Source organism: Gigantopelta aegis, chromosome 12, assembly GCF_016097555.1.
Source record: "Gigantopelta aegis isolate Gae_Host chromosome 12, Gae_host_genome, whole genome shotgun sequence".
Taxonomy (NCBI): Eukaryota; Metazoa; Mollusca; class Gastropoda; order Neomphalida; family Peltospiridae; genus Gigantopelta; species Gigantopelta aegis.
In genome coordinates, this window is record NC_054710.1 from 12907250 (window position 1) to 12928948 (window position 21699).

The following is a 21699-nucleotide window of genomic DNA, read 5'->3' on the forward strand; positions in this document are numbered from 1 at the left end:
CTCCCCCAAAAAGAAAATGGGTTAGTTTTAGGGTTAGGGTTAAGAAAACCATACAGTAATGATAAAAGAGCAATTAATTTTGTCAAAAGGTTAACTTAAAAAAAAAAAATATGCAAAACATGTGGATATGGCACCATGCATACCCATTTCACCCTCTGTCAGAAACCCTGACTAACTACTAAACTACAAGACACTTTAAACTGCAAAAAGCAATTCTTAAACTGCAAAAGGCAGTTATTAATTAACTACATATTTTTAAAGGAATGTTTTCTTTTTTTTCATATATACTACCTATATGTGAGACTCATCCTGATCAAGCAACCTGTGATGTTGCAGAAATTTTGCATGTGCTTGGTATACGTTGAACAACAACTTACTGAAAACTGATAGAATGTCGAACTGTAGCTGATGTTCATAAGCTGCTGTGCGTCCTTGAAGGTCATCGTGTAGTCCTGCCCATCAACCAGCAATGTCATCCAGCCATGCTTGTGGGTGATGCGCTTCAGTCGATAACTAAACTCCGTTTCCCCGTGCTCATTCCTCAGCAGAACGTTCTTCGCCAACAGAGACTCGGGTTCAATGTCGTTGAACGCGAACCTGTGGAACCGGACAGACGACTTGCAACTCTTTGCCGGAATTCCGATCCCGAACTCTGGAATGTCGGCGCATATCGTCTGATCTTGGGGCAGAGTCGCCATGTTGGGGAGAATCCGGTCGCCAGCTGTTCCCGTCAGTGATGTGTCGATAGCTTCGAGAATGCCTTCGGCCACCCAATCGTAAATCGCCTTATTGGGAGAGTTCTGGAAGCGGAGTCCAGAGACCTTATATAGGAAGCCTCCGCAGTTGTTGGAACAAGTTCCTGTAATCCGGGTCCATCGGAACACAGAGCAGCCAGCCGTGTTGAAATTCTCAAAATAGACGTCTTTAACGAGCATTCCGTTACCGTAAGGCAACACGATTCCACCGCTGGTACAAAAGGCGTCGTTTGGGCCGTCGATGTCGGCTGATGTGTGTCCTACAATGATCCCTCCCTTCACCATTGGGCTGTTGGCCTCTTCGTACTGTGGCACATTGTTGATTAATTTGCCCTCGTAGCCAGCTTTGTCGTTGTTGACGAGAATGAAGTCATGAAACTGCAAGGCTCCTACGTTGACAGCTTCTACTCCTTTCTCGCAGTTCCACGCTGTCAGAGTCTTGAACACTGCAGCCTTGGTGACACTGCTTGTACAAGGGTCGTCTCCATCCTAGGAAAAAAAATTTAAAAAAATTCTGTAGAATTAAACATCATCGTAACGATGTAATAAACATTGTATTTCCACTAATCATAAGTAGAACTTTGGTGACACTGCTTGTACAAGGGTCGTCTCCATCCTAGGAAAAAAAAATTAAAAAAATTCTGTAGAATTAAACATCATCGTAACGATGTAATTAATAAACATTGTATTTCCACTAATCATAAGTAGAACTTTGGTGACACTGCTTGTACAAGGGTCGTCTCCATCCTAGGAAAAAAAAATTAAAAAAATTCTGTAGAATTAAACATCATCGTAACGATGTAATAAACATTGTATTTCCACTAATCATAAGTAGAACTTTGGTGACACTGCTTGTACATGGGTCGTCTCCATCCTAGGAAAAAAAAATTAAAAAAATTCTGTAGAATTAAACATCATCGTAACGATGTAATAAACATTGTATTTCCACTAATCATAAGTAGAACTTTGGTGACACTGCTTGTACAAGGGTCGTCTCCATCCTAGGAAAAAAAAAATAAAAAAATTCTGTAGAATTAAACATCATCGTAACGATGTAATAAACATTGTATTTCCACTAATCATAAGTAGAACTTTGGTGACACTGCTTGTACAAGGGTCGTCTCCATCCTAGGAAAAAAAACAATTCTGTAGAATTAAACATCATCGTAATGATGTAATAAACATTGTATTTCCACTAATCATAAGTAAAACTTTTGTGACACTGCTTGTACAAGGGTCGTCTCCATTCTGGAAAAAAACCCACGAACAATTTCTGTAGAATTAAACATCTCTTCTAACACAAAATTGACTCACTGAATAAAGAAAAAAATATTTACTCTAGAAGGCATTTATAACCGGGGAGAACCAGCCTCGGTGGCGTCGTGGCAGGCCATCGGTCTACAGGCTGGTAGGTACTGGGTTCGGATCCCAGTCGAGACATGGGATTTTTAATCCAGATACCGACTCCAAACCCTGAGTGAGTGCTCCGCAAGGCTCAATGGGTAGGTGTAAACCACTTGTACCGACCAGTGATCCATAACTGGTTCAACAAAGGCCATGGTTTGTGCTATCTTGCCTGTGGGAAGCGCAAATAAAAGATCCCTTGCTGCTAATCGGAAGAGTAGCCCATGTAGTGGCGACAGTGGGTTTCCTCTCAAAATCTGTGATCCTTAACCATATGTCTGACGCCATATAACCGCAAATAAAATGTGTTGAGTGCGTCGTTAAATAAAACATTTCTTTTAATAGCCGGGGAGGGGCAGAATGTAGCCCGGTGGTAATTTAAAGTGATTTTAATTGGATATTATATATATAAGACTTGACATTTTCAGTTAGCTATAATATCTGACATTTTCAGTTATGTGTAGTAAATGTCATTTTCAGTTGCGTGTAATACAGGACATTTTCAGTTGTTATGTATAATACCCGACATTTGACTTATTATGTATATAGAGGGGATGATTTTCCATTTCAGATTTTGCCACATTCCGTTTCAGATTTTTGCAAATTAATTTTTTTTTCCGTTTTTGTCTTCAATTAGTGTCATGTTTCATTGTTATAAGCTATATACATTTGTTTTATTGTTCCAGCTCTGAGCAGGTTTGCTATTGCTATTTTTTTGAAATACCTGTAAAAAACCCAATTTTGAAACAAACTTTAAAAAAAAAAGTGTATAAACCGCACCACTTGGTTCCCACCTTCATCCGTAAATAAACCGCACCTTTAAATATGCCGCAGTTAAAACAAAGCCACAAACTTAATTACGGTTAATTATTGTTGGTATTTAATAGCAATAAAGAGATCCATTCTCCTTTAAATTCAAACAATAAATAATTGTTGATTGTGTGGCTTTCAGTTTCATTTCATCTGATGGATTATGGGTAAGTTTCATTTGTAAACAGAACACACCGTTGACAAAGTCCGCTATTTTCACAAAAATATGAACAAGAACTTTGGTAATGCATTGTTCGTAATTGCCAAAAAATATGTATAAATATATAAATAAATAAAAAAAAAGAAAAAAAAGGGCACACGTAAGAATTACTAGTACTCACTCGATTACACATGTATGTTTCTCTGTAACCTAACTAGCTTGCCGTGTGCACAAATTACATATTCAAACGAGGTCGGGTCAATCTGGATATAGGCCAGTGGTAGTGAACTGAAACTAAGCACTGTTCTGTCGATCGTTTAAAGTTTTGACATTATTTTATAACTTTAAAAAATATATATTTGCCTAGAATTATATATTCAGAGCCGGTTTAAAGATCAGCGGGGCCTGTAGCACAAATAATAGCTGGGCCCAATTCCCCAAATATATATTTTGCAACCCCCTTGGGGAGAGGGAAAAATGACCTGGGGAAAATGTACACAATGCCTCACCGCGGGACCCCCTGAACCTCAGGGTCTGTAGCACGTGCTACATGTGTAACAAAAATAAACCGGTGATAAGAAAAGTAAAATGCTATTTTTGTGTGCAATTTAGAAAACAATTGGTTCAGAAATAAATAACGTGTAGTAAATTCCGTAGCATGAAAAAAGGCGTTCTCCGTTGGACGGACTATAAATGTGAAATGTTTCTGTACAGATTAACGAATATGCCCGAAGTTTTACGAAATTACGTTTTCCAACGAAAGCGTTGTGTAAGTTGGCTATGAGTTGGCTATGCTTATGAATCGTAATAAGTATTATTGAAAAATATCGAAATTGAACGTACTAGAAATCTTATTATATAATCAACATTCTAAAATTGTATTAGTACATGTTTATTTTTATATTTCAAGTTAAATTTCACTGTGTAAAGTGACACGGGTAAACAGTCACATGCTTTGTTGCAAGCATACGGCAATTAAGTGTAACTTCTGAGAATTAACGGTTCTGAATATATTTAGGCATACATACCGTGCACTCCATGAAAGTTCGCATATCAAAACATTATGCGTATATTATCAATATTGAATCTTAAAACTACCAAAAATAGTTATTATGGTGCTTGAACCAGAAATACAACTTTTGAAGGTTATTTTAAAAAAATCGTACATTCCGTTTCAGTTACTAAATTCCGCGATTCCATCCGTTTTTCTGTGATCGCGGAAAATCATCCCCTCTATGTATATAATACCTAACATTTTCAGCTATGTATAATACCTGACATTTTCAGTTATGTATAATACTGGATATTTTCATTTGTTATGTATAATACCTGACATTTTCAGTGGTTATGTATAATACCTGACATTTTCAGTTGTTATGTATAATACTGGACATTTTCAGTTATGTATAATATTGGACATTTTCAGTTGTTATGTATAATACCAGACATTTTCAACTGTTATGTATAATACTTGACATTTTCAGCTGTTATGTATAATACCTGACATTTTCAGTGGTTATGTATAATACCTGACATTTTCAGTTGTTATGTATAATACTGGACATTTTCAGTTATGTATAATATTGGACATTTTCAGTTGTTATGTATAATACCAGACATTTTCAACTGTTATGTATAATACTTGACATTTTCAGCTGTTATGTATAATACCTGACATTTTCAGTTGTTATGTATAATATTGGTCATTTTCAACTGTTATGTATAATACCAGACATTTTCAGTTGTTATGTATAATATTGGTCATTTTCAACTGTTATGTATAATACCGGACATTTTCAATTGTTATGTATAATACCGGACAAACAATTTCTGTAGAATTAAACATGTAGAGCTTAAAAACATTAATATTGGAGGTTGGGATGTGGGTAGGATATTCATATTTACAAAATAGACTTAACTGCAACAATTGACCAAAAAAATCACTAGCCATCGGGCATGACAATAGTGGTTATTTACTAGCCCAACACTGAATATCATTTGCCATGGGAATGGGGCTACCATAATCTAGAAGCCCTGAATAAATTGTCACAAACAATACTAACCATTGGAAAATAGAATTCGAAGATCCAAAGCCCGAACCAGCCCATCGAGTGAGCAGTGTTGTTCTGGAACACTCCGAGAGGGACATTGCGTGGGCAGATGCTGGCGGTGGCAGACGGTCCAGTCGGGTGTTCCTCCATCCGGTACCAGTACCCAAAGTGCGTACCGCCAGCGGCGGCATTGTGCTGGATGATGTTGTTGGGATTGGTCACCCAGAACGTCGCCGGCGTCACGTCGTCGTTGAGCAGGCTGGTACTGGCTCGCACGAACACGCCCAGGTTGTACTCAAAGGTATTATCTGTCTCGATTCCGTCCTCCAGAAAGAAAGCACCACCGCGGATGTCGTAGATGACGTTGTGTGCGACCAAAGTGTTGATGGAGTCGTGCACATTCACGGCTCGGTTGAAGGTGTGGTGGATGCCACAGCCGATGACGTATGACTCAGACATGTTGCCGTTGCGGTGGAAGTGGATGGGGTAGCGACCGAGGCGGAAGGCCTGTCCGGCGTGAGTGATTTCCGTGTAGCTGATGTGAGCTTGTGCTGACTGCTCGTCCCGTTCCGGCGAGTGAATCATGATCATCGCACCAAACTCATCGCTGCCCAACTCCTCCCCAAATCGTCCCTGGAAACACGTCTGGGTGGTGAATTCTCCTGTTAAAGTAGACGATATACAGTCAAAGCTGTCTTAAGCGGCCACACAAGGAAGTAGCTAAAAGTGGCCGCTTAAGACAGGTGGCCGCTGATTACAGGTTGCGACATAATTATAGTCTTTAAAACATATGTTGTTGTTTCTTGTTTTAGCGTCTGTACTGCTAATTAATGGATGTGTGCTTTCAGTTTACTTTAAATAAACTTTTGACATGTCGCCTCCTTCAGGAAAAACTGCAACTGGAATGTATTAAATTAACCGTTCTCAACAAGTTTGTTTTCTCTTTCCATTTAATTATTCAATTTCTACTTCATGCGGTGTATTGTCATAGTAAGTGAATCTACAAATATCAAGAGTAGCCTGCCCAGAGGCATTTAGATGCTTTCCATAGTCATACTATCTTAATTGATACACAGTACAGATGTCGGGACTGAATGGGTACTAGTATTCCTGAAGATGTGAAGATCGGTTATTTGCCGCGCCTTATCGCTGTTGTTAAATATCCCTTTTATATAATAGTAAACATTTACTGTGGCCGCTTAATACAGGTATTTTAGTGATTTGGGATCCGATTTGGCTGGCCGCTGCCGCGTTAGACAAGTGACCGCTTATTAAAGGTGCATTTACGTTATAAATCGTTTGGGAGGGAATAAAGTGGCCGCTTAAGGCAGGTGAATGCTGAATACAGGTGGCCGCTAGGACAGGTGTGACTGTATATATATATATGCATACAAAATTTGAAACAAAAGTTCCGTGGCGTCGGACATATGGTTAAGAACCACACAAATATAGAGAGGAAACCTGCTGGCGCCACTTCATGGGCTACTCTTTTTTGATTAGCAGCAAGGAATCTTTTATATGCACCATCTCACAGACAGGATAGTACATACCACACCTTTTGTTACACCAATTGTGGAGCACTGGCTGGAATGAGAAATAGCCCAATCATTCCCGGATGGATGGATGGACGGCACACATCACAGCCTTTTGATATATCAGTCGTGGAGGCCCGGTTGGAATGGGCAAAATGTAACTATATACTCAGAGCTTGAATATTTTTACCTGTGTCAAAACCATCCGGGCAGGCAGGAACTTTCACGGACCATGACAAATTCTTGTTGCCCCTGACAACAACATTATGCGTCAACAACCCAACCTCGGCTCGGAAATCCACACTGACGCCATTGTACGTTTCCGATATTCCGAGGTGCTTGTATGACAGCGGCGTGTCAAGGGTCAAGGTCAGTTTGTCACCCGAGATGTTAGTAATCTTGCGAACTTCACTCTCTTTCTGACTGTGGCGGTGACTTGTGGTTGCTATGACGATCTCATCGTCCACCTCCCAGTTGACTGCTTTCTGCAAGGAGATCATCGAGCTGCCTGCATCGGCCGTCGCCGCTAGTCGAGTCCATGTGATCGGAGTGAACTTCCCTGGAAAACATAATCACATCAGTAAAACACCGGTCTCAGTGGCACAGTGGTTAAGCCATCGGACTACAGACTGGTAGGTACAGGGTTCGCAGCCCGGTACCGGCTCCAACCCAGAGCTAATTCTTAAGTATTCAATGGGTAGGTGTAAGGCCACTACACCCTCTTCTCTCTCTCACTAACCACTAACAAACTAACAACTAACCCACTGTCCTGGACAGACAGCCCAGATAGCTGAGGTGTGTGCCCAGGACAGTGTGCTTGAACCTTAATTGGATATAAGCACGAAAATAAATTGAAATGGAAATCAGTAAAATAGGCTTCGCCAGGAAAGGGGAGTGATCACTGCCACTCACCTCCACACTCACCTGGGAACGTTTAACGAGAGCTATAAATTGCTCGCCTGGTTTGCAGTAAAAAATATAATACATGCTATTTCACACTTCATATGATTGTTTCGCCTAGCACCATTTCAGGATGGATGCATGATCTTCATCTTTGATTTTATTTTACTTGAGGTAAAACTATGGAATATTTGAAAAGTTAAAGGGACATTCCTGAGTTTGCTGCATTGTAAGATGTTTCAGACTAATAAAATATTTCTACGATTAAACTTGCATATTAAATATTTTCTTGTTTAGAATATCAGTGTCTGCATATTCAATGTATTTCTTGTCGTCTTAATATATGTAAGATTTTGTCTTAAATAATTTCGTAATTTGGTTTTGGAAATAAAATGAAATTTAACCTAGTACAAATACTAGAACGATCAGAAACACGTTTACTATACAGCCACTAATATTTTATGCAGAAAAAAATATATTTGATATGTAATTACAATTGTTAAAAAGTCTCTGTTAGTCAATAACATCTTAAAAATTGCAGCAAACTCAGGACTGTCCCTTTAAAGTTTGTTTTGTTTAAATAAATCCAGATTTTAGATGAAAAAAATAAAGAAAGAAAGAAATCAAAGTTTCTTTATGATTCTTTAAAAAAAAAAAAGGGTAAATATTAGAAGAAAAAATTAAATGCTGAAACCAAACCTTTTTTATGGTTCGAATTTATAAATAAAGTCATATTAGAAACTCCCCAGAAATACAGAAACCAAATCTTTTATTTATGGGTCTCTTTAAATAAAGGTGGATGTTACAAAAAAAAGAAGCATTACCATGGAGATCTAGGGTGCCATTTCGCACAGCGATGGTCTTTGCTCCATACAGAGGTAACTCTGGAGAACGGAGGTGTCCGTACATTGTGATAATTCCTTTATGTTGGAATGGAACTTCCCTTGTGCCAACCTAAATGAAAACAAAAACAAGCATTCTGAGAGTACTGCTAAAGCAATACATGTCCCCTACCAGACACAACAAATTTCGTATCTCCTAAATTCAAGGCACATGACTATATGAAAAATGGGTAAATCGCCATGAAAGTCAAACTTGATCTGTAACAGCACATGCTTAAGTTATACGTACACAAAATTTCATCTAATATCTTGAGAATTTTTTTTTTCCTGAAAACTAATTTTTATATCTCCTAAGTTCAAGGGTCATAACTCTGTTAAACATTAGTAAATCACGATTAAAGTTAAACTTGATCTGTAACAGTACTTGATGAATCTATACACAACATTTCAGCTCAGTGTCTCAAGGCATTGTAAAAAAAACCAAACATCCGGATGACTATATGTGGGACAGACAGATGGTTGGACAAACAGATGAATGTATGGATGGACAGACATATGGATGGATGGACAGACGGACGGACGGACAGACGGACGGACAGACAGACAGACAGACAGGCAGGCAGGCAGGCAGGCAGGCAGGCAGGCAGGCAGGCAGACAGACAGACAGGCAGACAGACAGACGGATATGAAACCTATAGTTCCCTCTGGTTGGACTGGTAAGGGACTAAAAATATGTTGATGTGTTGTTAAACAGATATTTCTTTCAGCTCTCCTTTGAACACAGAACCCACCCCAAAAAAACCCACCCCCTAAAAAAAAAGGCATTCAAGAAAGAGACCTGAAGTGTTCCTCCATCCACAATGAGAATATTCTCTGCCTTCAACTCGACATCCTTGTTGTCAAAGACGAGTTTTCCACCTCTGATGAGCAGCATCTTCAAAACGTTCGTGTCGACATCCAGCAGTAACGTTTGACCCTTGGGGACCACGACAAAGTCACCGTCGGCAGGCGGGTCCTGGTTTCCCCAGCTGAACCTCGACGACCACACGTCAACATACTCAAAGCTGGCACTGGTCTGATTAAAAAGAAAAATATGTTTGTTGATTTTAATATTCTACAACTGACACACAAACGAGTGAAAGATGTTAAATTTGCACTTATAAAGCAATGGAATCTCATTAAGATTCCCATACACAACCCAACCTAACTGAAATTAATGTAACGTAGCTACATACATACATACATACATACATACATACATATAGCCTAAACCAAAACAATGTTACTCAATGAACACTGACTGATATAATACAACCTAACACAACCCAACCTAACTGAAATTAATGTAACCTAGACATAAACACACATACAGCCCAAACCAATACAATGTTACTCAATGGACAATAACTGATATAATACAACCTAACACAACCCAACCTAACTGAAATTAATGTAACCTAGACATAACACACATACAGCTACATGTAGTTCATCAAGATTAACCTCGCATGCAAGCACAAGGCGAGGTTTATCCTGCCTAGCCATTAAGCCATTAGCACTTCTGAACGGTTCCGAGGAATTTTGCTCGGAATGAATTGCGGTCAAAATAACGACTACCATCACATTTTCACACACTAATCGTGTATTGTGATCCATTTCGAGCTCATGAAGACCAAGAAATACTTACTTTGAAATGATCTTCACTTTGTATTAACGGAAAAAAGTCCAACTGTGTTTTGTTTTTTTCACCGAGCGGATTCTAGCAGCCAATTTCTCGTGGAGATCCTAACTCAAGCCATACCCAACATAACCCAAAACAGCACAGCCCTACCCTACCCAACACAAAGCAATTCAAACCCTACCCAACACAAAGCAATTCAAACCCTACCCAACACAAAGCAATTCAAACCCTACCCAACACAATTCAAACCCTACCCAACACAATTCAAACCCTACCCAACACAAAGCAATTCAAACCCTACCCAACACAATTCAAACCCTACCCAACACAATTCAAACCCTACCCAACACAATTCAAACCCTACCCAACACAAAGCAATTCAAACCCTACCCAACACAATTCAAACCCAACCCAACCCAAAGCAATTCAAACCCAACCAACCCGAAGCAATTCAAACCCAACCCAACACAAACAATTCAAACCCAACCCAACACAAAGCAATTCAAACCGTACCCAACCCAAAGCAATTCAAACCCAACCCAACCCAAAGCAATTCAAACCCAACCCAACACAAAGCAATTCAAACCCTACCCAACACAAAGCAATTCAAACCCAACCCAACCCAAAGCAATTCAAACCCAACCCAACACAAAGCAATTCAAACCGTACCCAACCCAAAGCAATTCAAACCCAACCCAACCCAAAGCAATTCAAACCCAACCCAACACAAAGCAATTCAAACCCTACCCAACACAAAGCAATTCAAACCCAACCCAACACAAAGCAATTCAAACCCAACCCAACACAAAGCAATTCAAACCCTACCCAACCCAAAGCAATTCAAACCCAACCCAACCCAAAGCAATTCAAACCCTACCCAAACAAAGCAAGCCAAACACAACCCTAACTAAGCAATACAAATCAACCCAAACACAACCCTAACTAAGCAATACAAACCCAACCCTAACTAAGCAATACAAATCAACCCAAACACAACCCTAACTAAGCAATACAAACCAAACCCAAACACAACCCTAACTAAGCAATACAAATCAACCCAAACACAACCCTAACTAAGCAATACAAACCTAACCCAAACACAACCCTAACTAAGCAATACAAATCAACCGAAACACAACCCTAACACAATCCTAACTAAGCAATGCAAACACAACCCTAACTAAGCAATACAAACACAACCCAAACACAACCCTAACTAAGCAATACAAACACAACCCAAACACAACCCTAACTAAGCAATACAAACACAACCCAAACACAACCCTAACTAAGCAATGCAAACACAACCCAAACACAACCCTAACTAAGCAATATAAACACAACCCAAACACAACCCTAACTAAGCAATACAAACACAACCCAACTAAACAATACAAACACAACCCAAACACAACCCTAACTAAGCAATATAAACACAACCCAACTAAGCAATACAAACACAACTCAAACACAACCCTAACTAAACAATACAAACACAACCCAACTAAACAATACAAACACAACCCAAACCCATGCACAACACAACCATATACAGCATTTAGTCCAAACCAAATCAACCCAACCAAAACAGCCCCATCATATGTCTCAGTCCCTCACCTTTAATGAAACTTGGATCTACCAAAATTCAAATCAGAATAATTATACTTTTACCCCCCCCCCCAACCCCCACCCCTCTTAACAAAACCTGGGTCTGCCCCTGATATTCACAAGACAAACCTGAGTGGCGATTCCGTTTCCAGAAATTTCGACCCGCACGCTGGTCTTCTGAGACGTGGAGCTTCCTGTGACGCACGTGATCTGAGTGTCAGTTACCGGGGGGGTGACCACACACGTGGCGCCACCTATCGTCACCTGAACTGCACTGTCGGTGGTTCTAGAGTAAGAAAGGAGAGGAATATCTGTCTAACAACATCCTAGCACAGCATCCAATCAGAATCAATTAGGTGTTTGGTGTGGGTCTGGGTGGGGGTGGGGGCGGATGTGGCGGTGTTTGTGTAGCTCAGTGGTGAAGTACTCATCAAGGGAGGGGGATGTAGATCAGTGGTACAGTACTTGCCAGGAAAGGGGGTTTGGGAGGTGTAGCTCAGTGGTAGTGTACTTACCGGGGTGGGGGGGGGGGGGGGGTAAGGTGTAGCTCAGTGGTAGAGTACTTGCCGGGGGGAGAGGGCGAGGTATAGCTCAGGGGTAGTGCTTGCCTAGAGTGGTGGTGGTGGTGTTTTACAGTGTGTAGCTCAGTGGTATAGAGTGCTTGCCTGAGAGGGGTGGGGGAAGTCTAGCTCACTGGTAGTGCTTTCCTTGGGGGTAGGGTTAGGGTTAGGGGTAGGGGTAGGGGTAGGGGTAGAGGTGCAGGTGTAGTTCAGTGGTAAAATGCAAGCTTGTGAGACTTGGTCCAGTGGTAGAGTGCTCGACTGAGGTGTGAAGGGTAACAGGACTGATGTTCCTTGATAAACTTTAGAGTGTTTTTCCATCTCAATCAACAGCACATACCACAGCCTTTGATACACCAGTCATGGAGCACTGGTTGAGATGGGGATGGGGGTGGGGGTGGGGGTGGGGTGGGGGGGGGGGGTGAACAATCAGAAAATAGGTCTACCAAGGTGATTCGATCCTATGATGCAACCACATCAGGCTAGCACTCTACCGACTTAGCTAAATTCCGCCCGCCCCTCCCTAAATATAATGCATTAATGAAAAGTGAAACTATTAGGTGGCTGGATTTGGCTCAGTCAATAGACGGAAGGAAGGAAGGAAATGTTTTATTTAACGACGCACTCAACACATTGTATTTACGGTTATATGGCGTCAGACATATGGTTAAGGACCACACAGATATTGAGGGAGGAAACCCGCTGTCGCCACTTCATGGGCTACTCTTTTCGATTAGCAGGCAAGGGATTTTTTATATGCACCATCCCACAGACAGGATAGTACTACCACGGCCTTTGTTACACCAGTTGTAGAGCACTGGTTGAAATGAGAAATAACCCAATGGGTCCACAGACGGGGATCGATCCTAGACTGACTGCGCATCAAGCGAACGCTCTACCACTGGGCTATGACCCACCCCTAACTCAGTCAATAGAGTGCGTGCTTACGGTGTTTGCGGGGGGTCGAGACATGCTCCCCTGGCAAATGTTCAAAAAACATTTGCTTGAGCAGGGGGGGGGGATGTGTTTTGACCCCCAAAACCTTCCCCCTGCACGCGCGCCTGTCATTACACCAAACAAAATTTTCTCGCAATTTACAGAGGTGTGAAAATTAATCAGGAAATAAATTAGATGGAATTCAAAAAGAGAAACTGAAATAGAGCAGATAGATTTTTAAAAAAATAAAATTAAAAGCAGTAATACTCACCCAAAGCCAGTTCCAGTGATAGTGACTGTTGTGCCCCCTCCAGTTCCTCCGCGGCGGGGGTCCACCAGAGTTATTTCAGGTGTCAGTGAGGAGTCGTACGTATACTGCGGGGTCAAGGTCCTTGAAAGACCGTTGACTGTGACAATCACATCACACGCTGTCCCAGCTGAAAACAAAAAAAGATTTAAACTTAAATATTCCAGCTGCAAGATAAAAGTAAAGTTTGTTTTATTTAACGACGCCACTAGAGCACATTTATTTTTTATCTTATCATCGGCTATTGGACGTCAAACATATGGTCATTCTGACACTGGTTTTAGAGGAAACCCGCTGCTGGCTGCAAGATGGTCACCAAAAGTTAAAAGTTTGTTTTGTTTAAGAACACCACTAGAGCACATTGATTAATTAATCATCACCTACTGGATGTCAAACATTTGATAATTCTGACTCGTAGTCACGAGAGGAAACCCGCTACATTGTTCCTAATTAATGCAGCAAGGGATCTTTTATATGCACTTTCCCACAGTCAGGAAAGCACATACCACGGCCTTTGTCCAGTTGTGGTGCACTGGTTGGAACGAGAAAAAAAACCCAGTCAGTTCAATGGATTCACCGAGGTGGTTCGATCCTGCGATGCAAGCATCTCAAGCAAGCACTCAACCTACTGAGCTGAATCCCACCCCGTCAACAAAAGGTTAAGCAGGTGACACGTTTTCGACTCATCATTGTGCGCTCTAGACTTGTCATGTCATGTCATAGGGTTTTACGTGCACATTCAGAACAAGCTGTTGTAGCGCACGCCTGTCGTGGGCGCAAGAGCCGGCCTTGGCTCTAGACTCATTTTAAAACCATAATACACTGGAGCGGGACGTAGCCCAGTGGTAAAGTGCTCGCTTGATGCGCGGTCGATTTGGGATCAATCCCTGTCAGTGGGCCCATTATGCTATTTCTCACTCCAGCCAGTGCACCACGACTGGTACATCAAAGGCTATGGTATGCGCTATCCTGTCTATGGGATGGTGCATATAAAAGATTCCTTTGCTGCTAATAAAAAAAAAGAGTAGCCCATGAAGTGGCGACAGCAGGTTTCCTCTCTCAATATCTGTGTGGTCCTTAACCACAGATGCTTGTCTCTTGTGGCTATCTGTGCTGCACACCTGCCATTCCCCCCATCAGCTTTTAGCTGTAGGCTTAGTCTGACCACTTCGGGGAGTGTTCAGTAGTTACTTCTGGCATTGTTAAGAGGCACTTGTAACCACCTACTATGCACCTCTACTACCGGCGGTCGTTAGTGCCGTAGGTCAGACCAGCTTTATTAGTGGCAGAGGATGAGAATACCAAGTGAGTGCTGGGAAGTACACAGAGACTGTACCCGAGGAGGAAGTTGAGACAGGTAGGTGATGGTGTGGACAGCTCAGAAGACAGAGTCGGAGGAAACTGACAGAAAGGGTCGAAACAGATTGAAATCGTGGGAGAAATTGGAAAGTTTTTTATAATAAGATAATGAGACTGATAGGCAGAGGGAGATAGATGAGAAAGATGAATGAATGTGTGAGCCAGCTTTGACGGGATTTGAACCACTGTCGTCAGCTCGAATGTCCAGCAGCTTATCCACTAGACCATGGAGCTCACTGCATTTCTTGGTATTAAAACACTTCAGATATACGGAAATTAATAATCTAAACAATAAAAAAATCTAAGTAACGTCCAATTTCAAATATTTTTTTTTTTAACTCTAATTAGTTAATAGAAGGGTCTGTCACTTCAAATATATATAAATATTATTAAAGGGACATGCCCTAGTTTCAACCCGTGAAAATTAACACTAAGTTTAGTTAATCTACAAACCTGTAACACACTTGGATAAAGTTACAATTGAGTGAAACATGAGTCTGTGACTTTGAAATGGTGAAGTACCCTCTAAAAATAGATTACAGCTGGACTCCATAGCTGTTACTTCTCAGATGCATGTGCATTTTTAAAAATATGAGAAATGCATTTTGTGATATTAGGGTATGTCCCTTTAACTTTTTTTTTTTACAGATTTTTTTATACTGCTCCTTTAACACTCACCTGACCCGGGAGGGACAAGACAGATATACTGAGATGACGTCTGCTGGACTCCCGTCTTCGCTGTACAGGGATTTCCACACACTGTCACCATCGTTGCATCCACTTCAAAGCCTGAGCCGGAAATTGTTATCGCCTGACCACCAGCTGTGCTTCCTGTGAAAGACAAAAAAAAAGAAGTTTAAATGGCTGTCATAAATTGATATTGTTAGTTTAATTCAGTTCAATTATTATTCTGTGGAACTGATCGAACTGTGTTCCCTAAAATGTTTAGGATTGATCCCCATCAGTGGGCCCATTGGGCTATTTCACCCTCCAGCCAGTGCACCATGACTGGTACACCAAAGGCTGTGGTATGTGCTATCCTGTCTATGGGATGGTGCATATAAAAGATCCCTTGCTGCTAATCAAAAAGAGTAGCCCATGAAGTGGCAACAATGGGCTTCCTCCCTCAATATCTGTGTGGTCCTTAACCATACGTCCGACGCAATATAACAGTAAATAAAATGTGTCGAGTGCGTCGTTAAATAAACCATTTCCTTCCTTCTGACACGCGAACAAGAACTCACAACTAACAAATTAAAGCTAGTACAGTCATTTGTTTGATGCCATATAACAGTAAATAAAATGTGTCGAGTGCGTCGTTAAATAAACCATTTCCTTCCTTCTGACACGCGAACAAGAACTCATAACTAACAAATTAAAGCTAGTACAGTCATTTGTTTGATGCCATATAACAGTAAATAAAATGTGTCGAGTGCGTCGTTAAATAAACCATTTCCTTCCTTCTGACACGCGAACAAGAACTCACAACTAACAAATTAAAGCTAGTACAGTCATTTGTTTGATGCCATATAACAGTAAATAAAATGTGTCGAGTGCGTCGTTAAATAAACCATTTCCTTCCTTCTGACACGCGAACAAGAACTCACAACTAACAAATTAAAGCTAGTACAGTCATTTGTTTGATGCCATATAACAGTAAATAAAAATGTGTCGAGTGCGTCGTTAAATAAACCATTTCCTTCCTTCTGACACGCGAACAAGAACTCCAACTAAAATAAAGTTACAGTCATTTGTTTGATGCCAATAACAGTAAATAAAATGTGGCGAGTCGTCGTTAAATAATTTCCTTCCTTCTGACACGCGGCCATCTTTGTGTTGTTTGACATATAACAGTAAATAAAATGTGTCGAGTGCGTCGGTTTTGTTTCCTTCTGACACGCGAACAAGAACTCACAACTAACAAATTAAAGCTAGTACAGTCATTTGTTTGATGCCATATAACAGTAAATAAAATGTGTCGAGTGCGTCGTTGCCCCGGGCACTTCCTGGAAGGGGGGCTAGTACAGTCATTTGTTTGATGCCATATAACAGTAAATAAAACTGAGCAGTTTCTATTAAAGTCTGAGACGCGAACAAGAACTCACAAAAGATGAATGTCAGTCATTTGTTTGATGCCATATAACAGTAAATAAAATGTGTTGAGTGCAATTTCAGTTCCTTCCTTCTTGCCACAGGCGTTTATTTTCCGTTGACATTGTGGCCATCTTTGTGTTGGACATTAAATTTGGTTTTGTTTAACGACCTGGATCTTATGGCACGTGCCCCGGGCACCACATCGGCGACACTGGATGTCTATTAAAAGATGTTATCTAAAGGCGCTATTTTTGGACACCACTTGACCACAGTCTTAGAGATTTTGACAGTCTTAGAGAGGAAACCCACTACATTTTTCCATTAGTAACAAGGGATGTTTTTTTATGCACCACCCCACAGACAGGATAGCCTTTGTATTGGGCATTAAGTTCAACATAGTGCCTGACAAACAGGTCATCATAACGACACCACTAGAGAACATTTATATATTAATAATCAGTTATTGGATGTAAAAAATGTGGTAATTTTTTTACACAAAGTCTTAGAAGGAAGGAAATGTTTCATTTATATACGCATTCAACACATTTTATTTATGGTTATATGACATCAGACATATGGTTAAGGACCACACATATATATAGAGAGGAAACCCGCTATCACCACTTCATGGGCTACTCTTTCCGATTAGCAGCATGGGATCTTTTCTATGCACCATCCCACAGACAGGATAGTACATACCACGGCCTTTGTTAAACCAGTTGTGGAGCTCTGGCTCGAACAATAAAGTCTTAGAGGAAATCCACTACATTTTTTCATTAGCAGCAAGGGATCTTTTATATGTACTTTCCCACAGTTAGGACAGCACATACCAGCCTTTGATGTACCAGGCATCAGGAGCTGGTTGGGATGGGAAAAAACCCAATCAGACAAGGGGTCCACTGAGGTGATTCGATCCTACAATCCTCGGGCGAGTGCACTGAGCTACATGTTCATCCTCCCCTGTTCAAGTTAAAGTTCATTTTGTGTAACAATACCACTAGAGCACATTGATTTATTAATCAACAGTTACGTTTTCTTGTTGATTTTACATTTAGAAATACATTTCACAAGACAAAAAAAAGATGTGAAAATTTTAAAATTCAAAGCAAGAAATAAGTTTTAGACAAAAAAAACTACAAAAATCTCCCACAGATAATGTACATTTTAAATGGACCAAATTCCTTAAACTAAAAAATAATAATAATAATAAATTACTACACCACTACATTATATTGATTTATCTCCAAGTGGATGTCAAACATTTGGTAATTTTTACATATACACATCAGGGGTGGGGAAAAATTAAATTGTCAATCGGTCCCGCTTGATGTCATCATTAACGGAGGGGGGGGGGGGGGGGGGAAAAAAAAAGAAAGGAATAAAAAAAAACTTTTTTTTTATCACATCAGTGAAAAAAAACAAAAAACCCCACAAATTGTATATATTTTACATAATGGAATAAATAATATTAAAAAAGGAATAAAAGTTATGAATTTAAATCGCATATATGTATAAAAAGTACGAGTATTCAGTACTGTGTTCTGAAAATTAATAAAAGATTGCACCGTGAAGCGTTTGACAGCCTGAGCTGGCACATGTTTAGACAAAGAGATTAATAACGTCATCACTGATTGGACGGAATTTGACCTCTACTGGCTCTTGAGATAACAGTACATGTAGCTGTTCTGCTTACTCCCACTTGTTAACAAAAAAGTGGAAACCTTTTGTTAATTTTAAAATCCTTTATAATTATTGGATAGACTACATTGAACAGTCAACAATAAATACATTTATCGATTATTTCAGTATATTTTATGCTATTTCAAGCAGTTTGTATTGCACACAAGTCTCTTGCTTCGAACTGGGACACTCGACCCGACAAAGCTCCGTACATGGGTGTTGATTGTAACCAGTTGCAAACTCTGGGTCCTTTGTTTTAATTGGAGTGTAATACCTTGATGGCTCTCTCACCAGAATGGTGTTATTGTTAACGTCAATTTAATCTCTTGACCGGCTCAGCAACTTTGACAAAATTAATGTCTAGCCTAGTGGCTGTGGATTGACACTACTATAGGTCCGACTTCAGTGACTGACGATATATACTTAGACAGACGTCTTGCCACTAGCCATATTGACTACTATTTATTTATTATTTTAAATCATGCATGAGATACCGATGTCTGGGCAGGCCGGTCCACTTGACGGATAAGAATTTGTTCCAATAATAGAAATGGACAGGTGCTTCGGACCGACAAGAATGACAAAAGTGGGACCGGCAAACACACGTTTTTAAACAATAATTTCGGTCTCAGAGATCGAGAATCGGTCCCAGACCGGGAGAAAAGGGCTTTTCCCCACCCCTGATACACATGTAGTCTTCGAGAGGAACCCCGCTACATTTTTCTATTAGCAGCAAGGGGTCTTTTATATGCACCATCCCACAGACAGGACAGCATATACCACGGTTTTTGATATACCAGTCGTGGTGCAGTAGCTGGAACAAGAATTAGCCCAATGGGTCCACCAACGAGGATTGACCCTAGACCCACCACACAACAGGGGAACGCTTAACCACTGGGCTATGTCTCGACACCTTTAAGACTATACATCAATATTACCAAATGATTGACATCCAAAAGCCAATGATTTAAGATCGATCCTAGACCCACCACACATCAGGGGAATACTTCACCACTGGGCTACATGTTGCCCACACCATTCACTAGGGTGTGTCACTTTAACTCTGCCATTAGCCAAATTCACCAATAGCAAAGTTTAAGAACAGTTGGTGAATTTTATTTTAATTTTGTGAAAAAAAATTGTGTGATAATTGATTTTTTGTTGGAAAATAGCTCTAGGTTATTTTCTTTTTGGCTGCCCACTCTTAAATTACATGTAAGCACCAAAAATGTTATTATTTCATTTTTATTTGGATTTTTATATTATTATTAATTTCGAATTGCACAAACAAAATACTTAAATTCCCTTATTATATTTTGGTTTAAAACTCAAAATTGTCCCGTAAATTTTCTGTCCCGGAGCTGACCCCTGGCCTCCAGAGACAGGCCCCGGGATAGACATGCTTGAAACCTCTGTGGTATAGGAGCATGTTAAAAGATTAAAGTCAAGTCTAGGTTTTGCATTTTTTAGATAATTTGGCGAAATCACCCAGAGCTAACCCTGTAACTAATATTGTTTTAATCACCTGTGTTTGGTGTGTAGGAAGACACTGACAACGAGTATTCGAACGTCGTCTCGTTTGAAGTGGATCCTTTCCCCGCGGCCTTCACCTTCACTGAGTACTCTCCTGTCGCAAGGGGCCCCAGAGTGCAGACGATCTGAGTGGACGTTTCCGAGGTGACGGTGCACGTGGCACCACCTATACTGACAGAGTTATCTGCACTGAAACCGGTACCGATGATCGTGACGGAGTCCCCTTGCAGGCCGCTAGTCGGGTTGATGGTCGTGATTGTGGGTGTGGCTGTCGACGTGTACGAGAACGAGTTATCGGGAGGGTAGGCATGTCCGTTCGCGGTGACGACCACAGTGACGGCCCCAGCAGCATGCGGCAGAGTTATGCACTTGACGATGGTCGCCGTCACGCTCGTTGTGGTACACGGAGAACCGTCTACAGTCACGCTCGTCTTGCCGCTTACAAAGCCATTTCCATTTATTGTCAGTTCTAAACCTCCGTGCACGCTTCCTTCGGTCGGAGACAGACTAGAGATCGTGGCCACGCTGTTGACAGTTGCCGTTGTAATGGCCAGGCCCTTTCCGGCGATGACCACTTTGACCAGGTGGGACCCGACGGGAATGTTACTGATGTCGCAGGTAATTGTTGTATCGCTCACCGCTGTGAGTGTGCAAGTCTGTCCACCGATGTCAACGGCTACCGCAGCGCTGTCGGTTCCGAACAGCTTTCCCGTGATCGTCAGCGATGTCGGAGATGTCGACACACTGGTAGGCACGACTTCTGTGACTTTCGGTGACATGGACAGCGAATAGGTGAATTTGCACTTCTGCGCTTTGCATTGGGCCGGAATGGAGCTCACCCTGAACGTGATGTTCACCTCCTTCGGTTCGATGGCAGGGGGCGTCAGACAGACGACCTGGGTGTACGTCATACTCTGCACCGTGCACAGAGCCCCGCCCACTTCAAACTGAATATCGCTCGTCGTTCTCGAAAAACCAAAGCCAGTGACAGTCAGCTCAGTTTTACCAGCCGTAGAACCGGTCAGTGGCGTTATCGACTCGACAACGGGAATCAAAGCAAATCGGCGCGTGCGATCACCTTTCATCTGTACCAAGGCATAGCCGAGATTTCCGACCCGCAGTCTGATCTCGTTATAGATTCCCAGTGATGGCGATGTCGAAGAGTCGATTCGGAAGACCAGCGATGTGGCTGATGACGTCTGCAGCATGCCTCGACCGTCGCCAACAGTGATCTCGTGGTGGCAAGATGTGGCGCTGAAACCTGTTCCAGTCAAAGTGATGTCGTCGGTTGTGCTGCCATTGATGCGGTCGATATTGGTGATGACTGGTGAGCGGCAAGACCAGAACTTGAAGTTGAATTTACTCGCGTCCAGGTCAGCTGGTTTCGTTACCGAACAGGACGGGATGTCGGCAACAGTGCCGGGACAAACTGCAGCTGGGGATGGATCAGCGCCACCTAGTGGTACAAAAACAAAAGACACTTGAAT

At 41.3% G+C, this 21699-nt stretch overlaps 1 protein-coding gene across 2 annotated transcripts in view; it reads right to left on the reverse strand.

Moving 5' to 3' along the window:
- Window positions 1–21699, reverse strand: part of LOC121386268 (fibrocystin-L-like) — a 126575-nt gene that overhangs the window by 28247 nt on the left and 76629 nt on the right. For both annotated transcript variants that reach the window (XM_041517111.1, XM_041517112.1), the window contains exons 34-42: window positions 20205–21668; window positions 15584–15736; window positions 13511–13676; window positions 11873–12029; window positions 9293–9529; window positions 8437–8566; window positions 6903–7271; window positions 5193–5842; window positions 378–1244 (exon numbers count right to left, since the gene is read on the reverse strand). In XM_041517111.1, the coding sequence (XP_041373045.1) occupies window positions 378–1244; window positions 5193–5842; window positions 6903–7271; window positions 8437–8566; window positions 9293–9529; window positions 11873–12029; window positions 13511–13676; window positions 15584–15736; window positions 20205–21668 (4193 nt within the window). The remainder of the gene's footprint in view (window positions 1–377; window positions 1245–5192; window positions 5843–6902; window positions 7272–8436; window positions 8567–9292; window positions 9530–11872; window positions 12030–13510; window positions 13677–15583; window positions 15737–20204; window positions 21669–21699) is intronic.